The sequence below is a fragment of the Schistocerca nitens genome, chromosome 2, assembly GCF_023898315.1.
Source record: "Schistocerca nitens isolate TAMUIC-IGC-003100 chromosome 2, iqSchNite1.1, whole genome shotgun sequence".
NCBI classification, from domain to species: Eukaryota; Metazoa; Arthropoda; class Insecta; order Orthoptera; family Acrididae; genus Schistocerca; species Schistocerca nitens.
This window is the reverse complement of record NC_064615.1, coordinates 341,268,770-341,284,928: the sequence shown is the minus strand read 5'-3', so window position 1 is coordinate 341,284,928 and position 16,159 is coordinate 341,268,770. Positions and strand designations below refer to the sequence as shown.

Sequence of the window (16,159 nt, the reverse complement as noted above, 5' to 3'; positions counted from 1 at the left end):
GGGAATAAATGGCAGCAGCTTACGAGTTCTAGCATTTACATTACAACAAAGAAAGAACTCTGAAAAACATTGGTTGGAAATGGGGAATTTGAACTATTTTAATGTATTTCTAGTGCCAATGTTCTCCATTATCCCAGACAAAAACTAAAATTTTGTTTACTTTGTGTGTGTGTGTGTGTGTGTGTGTGTGGAGTACGTTAGTGAGTTAGAGTGTTAAAAACCTTCTGCAATTCCTGCTCTTATGCATTATTTGCTTTGGGCTGCTCCTGTCGACATTTTTGTCAAATCAGTAAGTCAGATGCACTGATACACCTGCACTGCACTCCCAAGTCAATGCACACTTGCACCATATCAGTAAAAAGTGGACCACTCAAAGTGGTCAACAGCTGAGTGCATCTTGTGCTCATATTCCCACATCTATCCCTAACCTGATTATCATCTCTGAAGTAAGTTGTTGCATGTGCATGCATCTACCTGTCTGAAGTGACACACTGGTGTTTTGGCAGCCATGAGGGAATCACACCTATTTTGAAAATTTTTATGTTGGAACCTGAAAAGACAGTGTACAAAACCCATGTACTTTTCAATTTTCTTCTCAAATCTCTCTCCAAACTTGACCCATGCTGGGCTCATTATGCAGCTACCTACTTTTGTCCGGACCACCCACTCAACAGATATAATTGCTTCTTGGACAGTTTGTTTCTTAAACAAGTGCCCCACTTGTAACAGGATACTTTCCGGGACTGGATCAGACTCTGAACGTGGCTCTCCAGCAGGGATACGACTTCCTCAAATCCTGCCCCGAAATGAGATCCACCCTCATGAAATCCTCCCCACTCCACCAAGAGTATCTTTCCGCCGTCCACCTAACCTTCATAACCTCTTGGTTCATCCCTATGAAATCCCCAAACCACCTTCCATACCCTCTGGCTCCTACCCTTGCAACCGCCCGCGGTGTAAAACATGTCCCATGCACCCTCCCACCACCACTTACTCCACTCCTGTAACCAAGAAGGTGTACACAATAAAAGGCAGAGCCACGTGTGAAAGCACCCACGTGATTTACCAACTGACCTGCCTACACTGTGAAGCTTTCTATGTGGGAATGACCAGCAACAAACTGTCCATTCGCATGAATGGACACAGGCAGACAGTGTTTGTTGGTAATGAATATCACCCTGTGGCTAAACATGCCTTGGTGCACGGCCAGCACATCTTGGCACAGTGTTACACCGTCCGGGTTATCTGGATACTTCCCACTAACACCAACCTGTCAGAACTCCGGAGGTGGGAACTTGCCCTTCAGTATATCCTCTTTTCTCGTTACCCACCAGGCCTCAATCTCCGCTAATTTCGATTTACCGCTGCTCATACCTCACCTGTCTTTCAACAACATCTTTGCCTCTGTACTTCCGCCTCGACTGACATCTCTGCCCAAACTCTTTGCCTTTACAAATGTCTGCTTGTGTGTATATATATATATATATATATATATATATATATATATATATATATATATATATATATATAACAGAGGGAAACATTCCACGTGGAATGTCTGCTTGTGTCTGTAATGTGTGGATGGATACGTGTGTGTGTGCGCGAGTGTATACCTGTCCTTTTTTCCCCTTAAGGTAAGTCTTTCCGCTCCCGGGATTGGAATGACTCCTTACCCTCTCCCTTAAAACCCACATCCTTTCGTCTTTCCCTCTCCTTCCCTCTTTCCTGATGAGGTAACAGTTTGTTGCGAAAGCTTGAATTTTGTGTGTGTGTTTGATTTTGTTTGTGTGTCTATCGACGTGCCAGCGCTTTCGTTTGGTAAGTCACATCATCTTTGTTTTTAGATATATTTTCCCACGTGGAATGTTTCCCTCTATATATATATATATATATATATATATATATATATATATATATATATATATATATATCAGATCAGTGCGTACTGTGTTGGGGCATTTAAACAGCAGAAGTAATCTCTAACAAGTAATATACAGGAGCTGCTACATCATTCCACTACTATCAGTGAGTGGTCCACAATGTTTATCCTAAAGTGTACTGTAGGAGTAAGGAAAACAAAATAACAGATGTCTGGGTGAAGTAGGACAGCCATGGAGATATTAGTCATTGTCGAACCCTAGCAGTTGGTTTGCTACATAGTTATAGCTTCTGCCAGCTAAAAGAGGGAACACTGAATGGCAGGAGGCATCCAGAAGTAGAAGGGCAGCCTATACACAAATATTCATTTCACTGTTAGTGTGTCACTAATATGTCACTTGTTGATATTTAAGAGGTTTAAGAACAACCATCAAATGCCTGAGCTTTGATCACTGTTGCTGCTGCTGAAAGGAACATCTGCAATCCACCAGCCCCCTGCTGTGGGCACATGGTGAACAGGACACCAACCACATCTTTATCTGTTGCATAAACCAGTGGAAACACAGAAATTGGCTATACTTTATCTGAAAAAAGAACAGCTGACTCCAAAAATATTACTGTTATTGGAGAAAAACTAGACGTTATATAGAATCTTACATACATGGTTTTAGTCAACTTGGAAATGCCAGTTTAGTAGTGAAGAACACACAGTGGTCTGATATAGGAACCACTTGCAAACTGTTCATCTGATTACAGTGTATCATCATTTATCAATAGCTGGAAGGCCTGCCTGTCTGGTAGCTCTTGTACATAAACTACACTGCCCCGACTTGCATTATTATTTTTTAATCACAAACTTCTTTTTTCTTTTTCAATGCTCTTGACAACAGGTAAAAGTAAACCTGCATTACCAGTCCAGTACATCTGTGTGTGGGCTGTCTCCAGTCCTTAACAGGACAATGCGACTGTACACCCTCCAGTGTGTCACAAATCTGTAAGAGGTCATTTCTAGCTTCAAACAATGTGTGCATTGTCACTTTACAGCAAAAACATTGTCAGCACAGGATAAGACTTACACTGTAACATCATTTGGACATTCAGCTGCTACTATGAGATAGAAAACATTAATGATCTACCACATTCTGGTGACCAATACCTACAAATAATGGCCCTTAGGTACTCGAGGACTGTCCAATAGAAATGTATGGTTCCTTTGTGTGTGTGTGTGTGTGTGTGTGTGTGTGTGTGTGTGTGTGTGTGTGAGTGAGAGAGAGAGAGAGAGAGAGAGAGAGAGAGAGAGAGAGAGAGCGTGTGCGAGCGTGTGTTTCTTTACATCCCAAGTCTAATTTTCATGTTCTTTGAAGTCAGCCAAGCTGAAATACTACTATGTGGTAGGCCCTGAAACTAGTAGTGACACCAGACAAAGAAATAATGTAGCTGCAAATGAATTAGTTCCATAAAACATTAACAGGTGCAGACCCACAACAGAATTATCTTCAGACAAAAATGGAAATCCTTGATGCAATAATTTACCATCAGCCGTATGTATAGTAGAAATTTATATTATTTTGTTTTATGAACTTCTATGTGCTACCAGTTTTGGCGTTACATTGATGCCATCTTCAGGCCCCACTCGTGAAAGTCGTAAAATCGCTTTACATGGAAGGAGCCATATAACTGGATCAGTGAATCAAATCGTCCGGCAACAGCTCTTGGTGGCCAGGCGACACAGACTGTGTCGCCTGGCCACCAAGAGCTGTTGCCGGAAGACTTGATTCACTGATCCAGTTATATGGCTCCTTCCGTGTATAGCGATTTTACGACTTTGACGAGTGGGGCCTGAAGATGGCATCAATGTAACACCGAAACTGGTAGCACATAGAAGTTCATAAAATATTCATGCCAGCCATTGTCCCACGATCCATAATGGATCAACGAAGAAAAAATGGAAATGGTCATGATTTTATGAAAGATCACCAGATATTCAAACCACAAAAATATTTTTTGTTTTAGATAGAAAATTGAAAGCTCTCCAACCCAAAGAAATGCTATAACTTTGTTATTTATCACCTCCAAAATTTTTGAGAAATTCCTTTGAAGAATTACTGAGCCACGCTTTCAACAGCTGCCTACACAACTCCAATGTATGCAAAAATAGAAGATCTTCAGCACTAATATGGAACTCAGCTCCTACTACATACATGTAACAGCTAGGCCCATTGCAGGAATTTCTCCAGTTTCATCATCAGTCCATCATGTGTGTAGGTGCACTGTGGAGCTGAATAACATTAGATGTAGATACATGAACAGCATAAAGGAAATTGAGGTTCTGATTTAATGTCCGATTTACATTACTAGCTTTGTGAGACAGATCAATAACTATGTGACATGGGTTTGGGAGATTCAGACTCAACATTATTAAAGAAAATATCACACAATTTACCTGAAATCATTTAGAGAAACTTTGGAAAACCTAAATCAAAATGGACAGATAGGGTTTAAATACTGGTCTAGTATAGTAACTGCAAAACCTTTCATACAAGACAGTCAGTTAATCTGTGTAGATACTTTGGTGGATCATTCACAAAACTTGTGTTAGAGTATCAGCTACAGATGTGCATAGTAAATGATTCTCCATAAACAATAAAAGAACTTAATCCAACCATCTAGGACTCAAATTGGGATTAGTTTCAATCAGGCTTGGCTCAAGCTACTGGCAGCTCTTGACAATGGATGAGTCAATATATTGTGGGAAAATTTTTGAGTTTATACTTTATAGTCTTACTGAAATTGAAAAATTCTGCTATCAAAATTTTCTAACCATCTTCATTTTCTTGACAGTATTGTATCCCAAACAAACAAGGTTTGCAGGAATAAATTACCTAATTTTGGATATATAACTGTTACTGATGCAGTAGTCCAACATTTTGACCTCCATAAATCATTGCATTACATTTTTCAGAATAAAATTCAAAACATCAGGTGTCAACAAACTAGTAAGTGCTACTCTAGCATAGAACAGTGGACTGTTGACAAACTCAATGACTACTTCGCATCTTTTACTTAAATTCAAGTATGTTTTCGAGCACCTTCAGAATTTCTTTATTTGTACACAGATTGTTACTGCTCTATGCATGACAACTGTCCTCTTCAATCACTTGATAGGAAATATTTCAGTGCGTAGTCTACTCATGCCATTTACTAGATTGTGGAGAGCTGTGAAATGCAGGAGTCCATGTAAACAGGAATTAATAACTGAAAACAAAATTCATGAGAAAATTCTCTAAATTATGTTACTTCTACTCTAGATTTTTTTTATTCTGGCAGGTCATTATTGACATTACAGATACAGCGTGAAATCTATGTATGCATGTTAGATTTTTGTGAGCATACTGATAAAATATTGTGACTACCATCAGATAAACATGGTTAACTTACAATTTTATAAATAAAATTTCAAGATCATAATCTCCTCTCTCTCCAGCCATCTTTGGAAAACCATTGATAAACTTTCCTGTCACATTTATGTGGCATATCTGGCCAATGTACAGCAACTAAACTTATGATGAATTCTTGTGAGGTCTTGTTTAAAACTGTGATCATTGTAACATAATATTAATAGACACTGTACCACATTGTAACAGGGGATCTCATTGTGCTGTAGCCACTGGCATTCCTGTGAGCCAGCATAAAAACTGATTTGATACAAAACACTGCAAGTCTTGCAGTGAATTGTATCAAAACACACTCACCACATATTCCCTGACGTTTCCAGATAATATAAAGTTTCATGAGAATTTGAGGTATTCCAGATGAATTGTTACCCTGTTTATCAAACCCACAGAAATGTTAATCAGGATGCTAGGCAAAGGATTTGAGCCATACTCCTTCCAAACAGTTCACTTGCATGTTAACCCCAGTCTGACCTGTCTATTATTCATAACAAATGAAGTACAGAAAGCATTGTATTCATATCATCATCTGCAAGACCAGAAGCTCAAATTATGCATATCTAGATAACTTCAGACATGGAATGTCCCATATGCTTAGCATGCAGTATCACGTACCTCACAAACTTCACACCAAAGAATCATAGTGAAGATTGAAACACAAATCCAAGCATTCGTCTGATAACCATTTCATAATTTTCTGTTTGTGTAACATCAACAAGTGCAGCCTTTGCCATGTTTTAAATACTACTTTGGCCAATAAGCACTGAAGTAAAAAATTAGGCTTCAGTGCTGTCATGAAGAAAAGATTTGTTTTTGAAAAATTTGGTAAATAGAACTTTTATTTACAAAAAATACATCACTGCAGCACACTCAATGTTCACAGAAATTATACCTTTCTGCACAAAAATTACAAAATATAAAAATGATTAAAGCAGTCAACATTCAAAGGCATTTCATAATCTGAAAATTTATTAGGAAGCTTTTTATAAAAATTACTTTTAAAAATGAATCAAACTGGACTCAAAATAAGAACACAAATTTGCACACAATATCAACCAAAACAACAAACATGACACCTGAGAGCATCATGATACAGAGAGAAGCTGAGAGTAATTGCATTGTTATGTCCATTGCAATGTTGAGGTTTAGATGAAAATATAAAAGTAAAACTAAAACAATAACTGCAAAGGACGCATTCCAGTGAGCTCCCTTTCAAGAGGGACACTGCAACATGAACACACTAAATGCAATTTTCACACAGTCTTACAATGTGGTTTAAGTTGAGATTTGTTAAACTCACATCAATCACCATAAAATATGTCAACAATGACTACTGGATTATAAGCAAAGGCCAATTTATCATTGGTGGCCAAATGCAATTTCAAACATTTTCAAGCTAGTGAAAAGTAATTTCAGTCACAAAACATCACACAGATTACATATTACATCCGAGCATGTTATAATTACAGTCTGTATTAAATTTGGTAAAGTGTCTTATGATATCACTAACTGGCTGTCCCATTACAGGAATGTAAAATAAACATTTTATCACAGTGTTAATACTTAATAAATGATGTCTAAATGTGTTCTCCCTGGAACATATACAAGAGAAAGAGAAACTTTTTTCTTTATTTCGAAACAAAAGATGTTGAAGCCCAGAAATCCCCACATTACACAACTGGTAAAGTAATATTCAGCACTTAAAAAACCTGTGTTATGCAATTATACCTTAACCAAAATTATGCTGTCAGGCCATTTAACACTGATGATCATAGAGTTTACAAATCAGGATGCAGATGTGTCACTTCCAACTTACTATACATCTTTCATTATATATACATGTATAATTCCATAATTAGCAATAACTTACCCCCCCTCTCTCTCTCTCTCTCTCTCTCTCTCTCTCTCTCTCTCTCTCTCTCTGTGTGTGTGTGTGTGTGTGTGTGTGTGTGTGTGTGTGTGTGTTTTACATGCACATGCAACACATTGCTTTTTCCCACTTACCACACCCTATACACGATGCAAAAGTATTATAGCACACTATGAAGCCCAATTTTCATTTTGTAAGATTCCTCTTTTAATACATGTCATTACATGACGGTAAACAGTTATTGAACCATTGGCTCAACTCAAACAAAGTATTTCAATCAGTGGATTTGGGAGCACAGTGAGTCACTGAACCAAAAAGTGAGTACACTGAACTCTGTTATAGTGTGGTCTAATTTCAGCCCTTTTTGCTTGCATTATGACCCTGTGATGAGTGTCAGATTAATGTGACAGCATTAGATGCAGCATTTCTGTTGTTTGGACTTTGAAATTTAGCTCCGAGTTTTTGCCACATACACAGACACAAAATCTTGAGCTCCAGGTTTTCAAGGTATCCACTGGACTTACTGCAACACTTTCAAAGACATTGGTGCTTCTAGAAACAAGCCAAGGGCCAAAAAGTCATTCCACACAAATTTCATGTTCTTAAGCCTGTAAACGTGACACTCACAACAACAATCAAAAACCGTGATTTGTCACCAACAACAGTTCTAATGGAATTATAGGCAAAATCTGACCTTGTGAAAAACTGTTGCTGGAGTTTCAAATGATAATATGAAGGCATTATGGGCATTTCTTACATCTTAAAAATCACTGAATTTTCACAGATACTATATCAGTTATGCAAGATGAAAATGTATCTGTTTCCTTTTGCCACTGTGAAATAAAATCAAAGGCTGAAGACTTCCTTTGAGTAAGAAACTTAATATGCTGAAGGATAAATGTTTTCCACCTACATAACAAACAGCTGGCACAAAAATCCATAATACAACAAGTTGTTGAGTTTTTGGTAGATAGTTAAGCAAAGATAGTGGGGAGGGAGGGATTAAAGTTTATTTTTTTGCCTTCATAACAATCTCTCTCTCTCTCTCTCTCTCTCTCTCTCTCTCTCTCTCTCTCTCTTTCCCTCCCCCCCCCCCCCCTTTCTCAAAAAACAGTATTTGTAAAATGAAATTGGAGAGAGTGCAAGTATTGGACCATTCACAAATTTTATCATTCCTCATTTCCAACATAAAGCAAATATAGTTTACACACTTGTGTGCAATTGTATCAGAGACAATACAGTCCATTCCAACCCAATATGATTTAGAAAGTTTTACTTTTGGCACCAGCCTGGAACTCCAAACTTCAAGTGTCTAACCAGTGAGCAGGCACACTTAGGTAATACGGTGCTTCCCGACACAGTTCACAATAATGTGATATCCCCACTCCATTTATCAACAATGTACTTCTTAACTGTAATGCAATTCCAAACTTAAAAATTATTATGTCTTAAAATAGCTTAAAACTGTAATTAATATGCATACCTATGATACATTGCGAAACAAAAGTATAAACATACAACAGAGATAACTTTGTTTAAATTTCATCTATTAATCAGTCACCATGGTTTTTGATTTTACATGGTAATTTTCTTATCTTCTGAGTGAAAAACAAAAAACATAAATTCAAAAATCAAACTAAGTACATATGATCTGAAATATTAATGTAAAATAAACATAAAAAATAAATAACTATATGGTAATGGCACTGCCAAAAACTGCAGAAAGAAACTTAGTATAATTAAAACTGACAGTAACTGAGCCTGTGTCTCACCCACTAGATCACAACAGACAAGTTTCAGCCAAAACTTGTCTAACTTGAGGACTAGGGAGCCAACAAACAGACAGCGAAACAGCTTACAGACAACAAATATGGTAAGTCAGTGTGTTTAGTCTCTTAAGAAAGCACTTAAAGTAATGAATAGTTTTTCAAGGAAGAAACCTCACAAAAACAGGAAGGATGAGGTGTTCTTGGACCCAATAGGTTAATGGACATCAATGTTTCTTGAGTACTATAAAGATGATTAAAATTACCCTTGTAAATACTGGGAAGTAATGTTGATCTCAGCAAGGTAAAATGGCTGTCAACTGTGCCTTTGCTTTTATTCAGCTTTTGTACATGATGGGGAGGATTATCTGGGCATGTCACTAACTGCAGTCAGCACAGAAATGCTACTACCTGTGCCACCCTGCATGAAACAAAAATGTAGTAGCAACAAGAATGGAAACTGTATTTGGAACAACACCACATACAAAGTAGAGATTTTAAGTGCATAAGATGCTGCCCAAAACAGAAGAAAAGTTAATCGATTAAGAAACAAACAGCGAGCAAGATTTTTATGTGGAAATAACTAGGGTAAAAAATTTAATTAAAAATGGTCGGTTAAATACAAATGTAAAATGAACAGGAAATGGTTAATGAAATAAAAAAAAAAAAAAAATTCACCCGAAAAAATTATTCCCTTCCCTAGTATTACTTGAAGTAGTGAAAATCAGACTAAGAATTCAGATACAGGAACAACAAACAGAACCTTGTAATTACGTCCACCAAGCAACTAGCAAAATGAGGTCTCATCCATATCTGCAATCTGGTCCAAAAATGTGAAATGGCCCTACCCTCACCATATAAATCACACAGCATACACTTAAAATCCAATTTTCAAGCACTTATTCTATCAAAATCTGTCAAACTGGTGAATTAAAAAAGGTACACAATATTTGTGGCAACTACAGGGAGGCACAAATTATGCGTAACTGCAACTGAATAAAAATATCGACTAGAATGATACTGGGAAAATATAGTTCTTAACAATTAGAAGCTAATTTCAATTATTACGGTCACATACAGAAAGAATATTTTAAGCTAAAATCACGAGTTAGCACGAATGTTTTCAAATGTGAATAAATGGAAAGTTCAGCTGGAAATGACAAAATGAAGTTGAGTAAGAAATAAAGGTTGCAGAAAGATGAGGCATTTCAATTTGAGGCCCATAAGTCTTCAATGAATATTTATGTCAGCACCATTTACTAAAACCATGAGGCACTTTGATAGCAAATATGTGGATAAAACCACAAGCAAATGTTGCCGTAATGACATGATTTATTTACAAATTAGTTTTGCACAAAAAATTTATCAAATTCTTCTATCAACAGTCCACAAACAAAACAGAATTCACAGTACAACCTCATTTATTTGCCCTCACTTACTTAAAGCTTTTGATCATTCACATCAGTTTTGGACTAAAAATATTGTTATTTTAAATTTATTACATTAGAATGAAGTTGTGGAAAAGTATGACCAGCAATCAGTGACTGTAAAACAACAATGACCACATTACTACAATGGATAAAGAAATTGTTATAGCATATACTTCTGAATCGCAGGAGGCAGACAGCCAGAGCAAAGGGGGGAAGGGGAGGCGTGATCACACCCAAATAGCAATAAATGTCACGAGCAAATGCCATGCACCATCTGATCCATATCATGAGGTCTGCAAGATCACTCCAAATGCAAATTTACTTATCAAGCAGTTGTCTGGCAATGGTGCTGTTAAATGCCAAACTTTGTTGCAAGAAAGTAGACTAGACTACCCTTAAAAATTGTACCAAAAGTGATAGTTATTGTTTAATGAATTTTAAATAAATCTGTTACTGCATATAATTATAACTTATTCAGTTGATAGGTTTTTCTCTTACATTATTTTTGTCTTCATTCATTTTCTGTTAATTTTTATTTGGAGTGTTTTATTTACTGGGTCACTTCCAGTCTCCCATGATCCTGTATCAGCTCTATCAATCATAATCAAACAATGAGAAGTCCAGGATGGAATGACAACAATACAGGAAGGATAAATTGCAACTCACCATACAGAGGAGGCATTGAGTTGCAGACAGGAACAATGAAAATGGCTGCTAAACTATTAAAGCTTTTAGACAAAGTTGGTCTCTAGCACCCTGAGACTGGTCATGTGTGTCAGTTGTGTTTGTATGAATGTGTATATGTTTTCTACTGCAGAAGAACTTTGTGCAAATACCTTTAATAATTTATCAGTCTTTTTCATTGTGCCTGTCTGCGACTCAGTGCCTCCTCTATACGGATCATAACATATACGAACGTGAGTCATTAATTACATCAATAGTTAATAGAACTACGTAATTTCTCAACTTCAGTACAAAAATATCCTACACAACTCTGTTGACAAGCATCGCTCGCGTGTCCACACACACACACACACACACACACACACACACACACACACACACACACACACACACAGTACCTACTTGCACAACCAGAAACCTTAGCATATAAGGCAATTTTAAACATTCAGAATTTGCAGCTTGAGATCAGTGATCCACCGCAGTTAGTGGAAAACACTTTTATCCCATGTATAGGCAGAAAGAGCTCTGCATTATACATTATAATCTGGACTGTCTGCATTGCACACAGGGTGATAACCTTTGCTTGTAAGCAAACAAAAATAAGCATCTGAATTGTGGTGCAGGATACATACATGAAGAGACAGAAAATTTGTTTTAGATTGGAAACTTTCACATTAAGAAAAAAAGAGCAGAATACATAGACCTGCTATTGATAAATGACTGCAGTAGCACATTGTGATTATCTTTCACTTATTGTATCTCACAAAAAATGAATTTCAGAAGTGATTTTGTAGTTGCACATTTAGACTTTGAATTCTTGTCTGGTTTCAAAATGCATGCTTTTGATCAGATCACTCAAATGATATGAGGAGACTGGTCCATAATTTATCACATTATGTCAACAAATTATTACATACTATGCCAGTCTTAATGCTTCCTTTAAAAACCTGATAACAGGCCTGTGATGAAGCTTGCTGAACATCGTAAAAAGTCCCACTCTAATATTGCAAAATCTTCAGCACACAGCCTTTTAACAACAATGCTTTTTATGAATGGTCATAGTGGTAACATGTTGTCTCAACAATACACACTGCATTCTTGGAGCCCGAGAGCTCCATGAACAGTAAATCACAAAATGTTATTCATAGCCTAGTCAGCTTTACGTGGCTTGCGCTTTCGGACATTGGGGCTGCCTTCTTCTCTTACATCAGAGTCAGATTGTGATTCAATTCCCTCTTCTTCCTCTTCCTCTTCTTCCTCGTCATCATCCACAATATCATCTTTGACGTCATCGTCATCATCATCATCTTCTTCTTCCTACAAAAAGAATACCCAAAAAACAAATGAAAATAGCTTGGCTTAGTAGGTTAATTTGAAGTACTCAATTACTGACCTATTTCCCATAGAATCATTGTCATACTTCGGCAATACAGTTTTGAGTACAAAGATAGGTGTGGACCAGCCACTTGTAGAAACTGGCCATATGTAAAATATATGAAATGAATTTGTATTAACATACTTCTCTCTCCATATAAACTCATCCACTTATCAAGGGGATAAGCACAATCTTGTGTACTTGTCCAAAACGACCATTTTTAACTACCGTTCTCTCTGATAACTGATTGAGAAACTAAACTCATTTAGTTAATTGACTTTTCAGTTCAATAAAGTAAAATTATGTTAATGGGTAAATAGTGAGTTTGCAATAACTATTCGAACAGTAGCACAAACATAAAAAAAATGTTAAAAGTAGATCATGTCACTCATATTTGGACATTAAACTCCACCATTTATAGAATTTTTGAAAGAATGCAATACCAGAGTTATAGAAAAAAGATTATTTTAATACCAACTGAAATTGCAGCATAATGACTGACAGTCTGATGCGACTGATCTGATTTGATGCCAAGTAAACTTTTCAAATTCATCAGACATTGCTTTACCAAACACTTCAATCTCACAACAGATGTAAAATGAATATGGCCAAATACAAATTTAATAAAAAGACACATGGAAATAAAAAAATAGTGTGTTCATCTTTTCAGTGGTTACATTTACTAACAACGAGATTAAAAAGAAAATAATGGAAAATTCAAGATCGAATAATGAGTCTGGCCTTAGCAGCCAGAGACAATGGTGTGTGTGTGTGTGTGTGTGTGTGTGTGTGTAGGGGGCGGGGGTAATTTGGAAGAGGAAAAACGCCTTTTTGGCCAAAAGCTTACTTGGTTGGTTGGTTTGTTTAAAAGAGGTGAGAAGGCACCAAACTACGAGGTCATCAGTCCCTTGTTTCTAATAAAACAATACCACAAGTGTGAGAATAAAACAGACAACACACAACACAAAATGGAAAGAAAGGAAAACCACAAGAACAAAGGAAAGGTAACGACTACTAAAAGGAACAAAGAGGACAAGAAAACAGAGGGACGCTAGAAAAAGAAGAGAGTAAAACAAGATAGCAGATTACACTGGCTGGCCGACCACGAGAATAAAAAGGAAAAGCCAGCCACTCCGCAACACATTAAAACCTCCATCCTAAAGGGTGGAGGCCACAGAGGGGCAAAGGACATGCGTTAAAACTTAGATCAAATGATTAAAAACCACCCTCACAAATAAAACTAAATCAGCCAATGAGGGTGTTGTCAAATAAAACGAGCAGCAATGAGTCTGGTAACCCAACATTTCACTGCTGGGCAGTCAAAGTGGGACAGTGCACCAGAATAAGGGCCACTGTCAACCGGACGCCGCACCGACACTGAGGTAGGTCTTCACGGTGCAGGAGGTAACCGTGGGTCGCCCAAGTGTGGCCAATGCAGAGCCGGCATAGGACAACTGATTCCCTGTGAGAGGCCCACGTGGAAAACTCCCACACATTCATAGTCTCCTCAATGACACGCAGTTTGTTGTGCATACTGTTATGCCATTCCATCTCCCAAAGTCGAAAAACCCTGCGGCGTAAGACAGAACGCAGGTCAGGTTCAGAGACGCCCATCTCCAGAAGCAGTTTCCACATAGCCTGTTTGGCCAGCCTGTCGTCCAGTTCGTTGCCTGAATGCCGACATGTCCTGGGGTCCAAACAAACACCAGTGAACGATAGGACCGATCCAGGGCATAGGTGGACTCCTGGATGGACACCACGAAAGGATGGCGAGGGTAGCAACAGTCGACAGCTTGTAGGCTGCTCAAGGAGTCAGTGCACAGAAGAAACGATTCCTTGGGGCATGAACGGATATACTGAAGTGCACGAGATATGGCTACCAACACTGCAGTGAATACACTGCAGCAATCGGGCAAGGAATGCTGTTCAATATGGACTCTGTGGACAAAGGCATAGCCAATATTACCATCAGCCAGCGAGCCATCGGTGCAAACCATTTCAGAACCCGGAACACTCCAAGAATCGAGAGGCAGTGACAGCGGAGAGCCACAGGATTAACGAAGTCCTAAGGGCCATGCGAAAGGTCCAGGCGATGCTTCAGCCTACAGCTACACCACAGAGGTGTACGTGAATGGACCTCGAGGGGAGGTGGTATAGGCAAGGATTCCAGACAGAAGCGATCGCACGCAAACCACAATTGTTAGCCCTGACCTGGGCCGCCAATGCAGGAGGTGACCCTCCATGGTTGGGAAAAGATGACGATAATTAGGATGTTCAGGAGAGCTATGAATGTGTGCAATATAACTGGCGAGCAGTTGTGCACATCTGTTCTTCAATGGAGGGACTCCAGCCTCCACCAGTATGCTTGTCACCGGACTCGTCCTAAAAGCTCCAGTTGCTAGTCGAAGTCCGCAATGGTGCAATGGGTCGAGCAAACGCAATGCTGAGGGCGCCACTGAACCATAAATAACACTCCCATAGTCAAGGCAGGATTGACCAAGGGCTCTGTAAAGCTGCAGCAGTGTGGAGCGATCTGCACCCCAGTTGGTGTTGCTCGGGCAGCGGAGGGCATTGAGGTGCCGCCAACACTTCCATTTAAGCTGACGAAGTTGAGGAAGCCAAGTCAAACTAGCGTTGAAAACCAGACCTAAGAATCGATATGCCTCCACTACAGTGAGTTCATCATAATTAAGGTAAAGTGCTGGTTCCGGATGAACAGTATGGCGCTGATAGAATTGCATGACACATGTCTTCACGGCGAAAAACTGGAAGCCATGGGCTAGAGCCCATGACTGCGTCTTGTGGATGGCTCCCTGTAAGTGACGCTCAGCAACACCAGGACTGGAGCAGCCATACAAAACGCAGAAGTCGTCTGCATACAGAGAAGGTGAGACGGAGGGCCCGACAGCAGCTGATAGACTGTTAATGGCCACTAAAAATAGAGACACACTCAATACAGAGCCCTGCCGGACTCCATTCTCCTGGATATGGATGGAATTATGGGAGGCACAAACTTGGACATGGAAAGTATGGAGTGACAGGAAGTTTTGGATAAAAATTGGGTGTGGGCCCTGAAGACCCCACTCATACAATGTGGCAAGGATATGATGTCGCCAAGTTGTGTCGTATGCTTTACTTAAGTCAAAAAAGATGGCAACCAGGTGCTGGCATCTGGAAAAAGCTGTTCGGATGGCAGACTCAAGGGACACAAGATTATCAGTGGTCGAGCGACCCTGGCGGAAGCCGCCCTGACATGGAGCTAGTAGGCCTCGTGACTCCAGGACACAACCCAACCGCCGACACACCATACGTTCCAGCAGCTTACAAAGAATGTTGGTGAGGGTAATGGGCCAATAGCTATCCACATCAAGTGGGTTTTAACTGGGTTTGAGCATTGCGATGGAGAGACGCCATCGCACCAGATCTGGTTGAAAATGATGAGGATATGTTGCTTGTACTCGGATAAGAGATGTTTAATCATCTGGCCGTGGATCTGGTCAGGCCCAGGAGCTGCGTCGGGGTAATGTGCAAGGGCACTGAGGAGCTCCCACTCTGTAAACTGGGTGTTACAGGATTCACTGTTGCTTGTAGTGAATGAGAGGACTTTCCCTTCCAGCCACCATTTTAGAGTGCAAAAGGCCAGGAGGGGTACTTCTCTGATGCAAAGTGCTCGGCAATCATGTTGCGTCTGTAGATAACACACC

The 16,159-nt window shown here is 39.1% G+C and overlaps 1 protein-coding gene across 1 annotated transcript in view; it reads right to left on the bottom strand.

Annotated features, from left to right (window-relative positions):
* Window positions 1–7,205: 7,205 nt before the first annotated feature.
* LOC126236143 (thioredoxin-related transmembrane protein 1) overlaps window positions 7,206–16,159 on the bottom strand; it is a 58,374-nt gene continuing 49,420 nt past the window's right edge. The window contains exon 6 of the mRNA XM_049945225.1: window positions 7,206–12,397. Within this exon, the coding sequence (XP_049801182.1) occupies window positions 12,230–12,397 (168 nt within the window). The 3' untranslated portion in view covers window positions 7,206–12,229. The remainder of the gene's footprint in view (window positions 12,398–16,159) is intronic.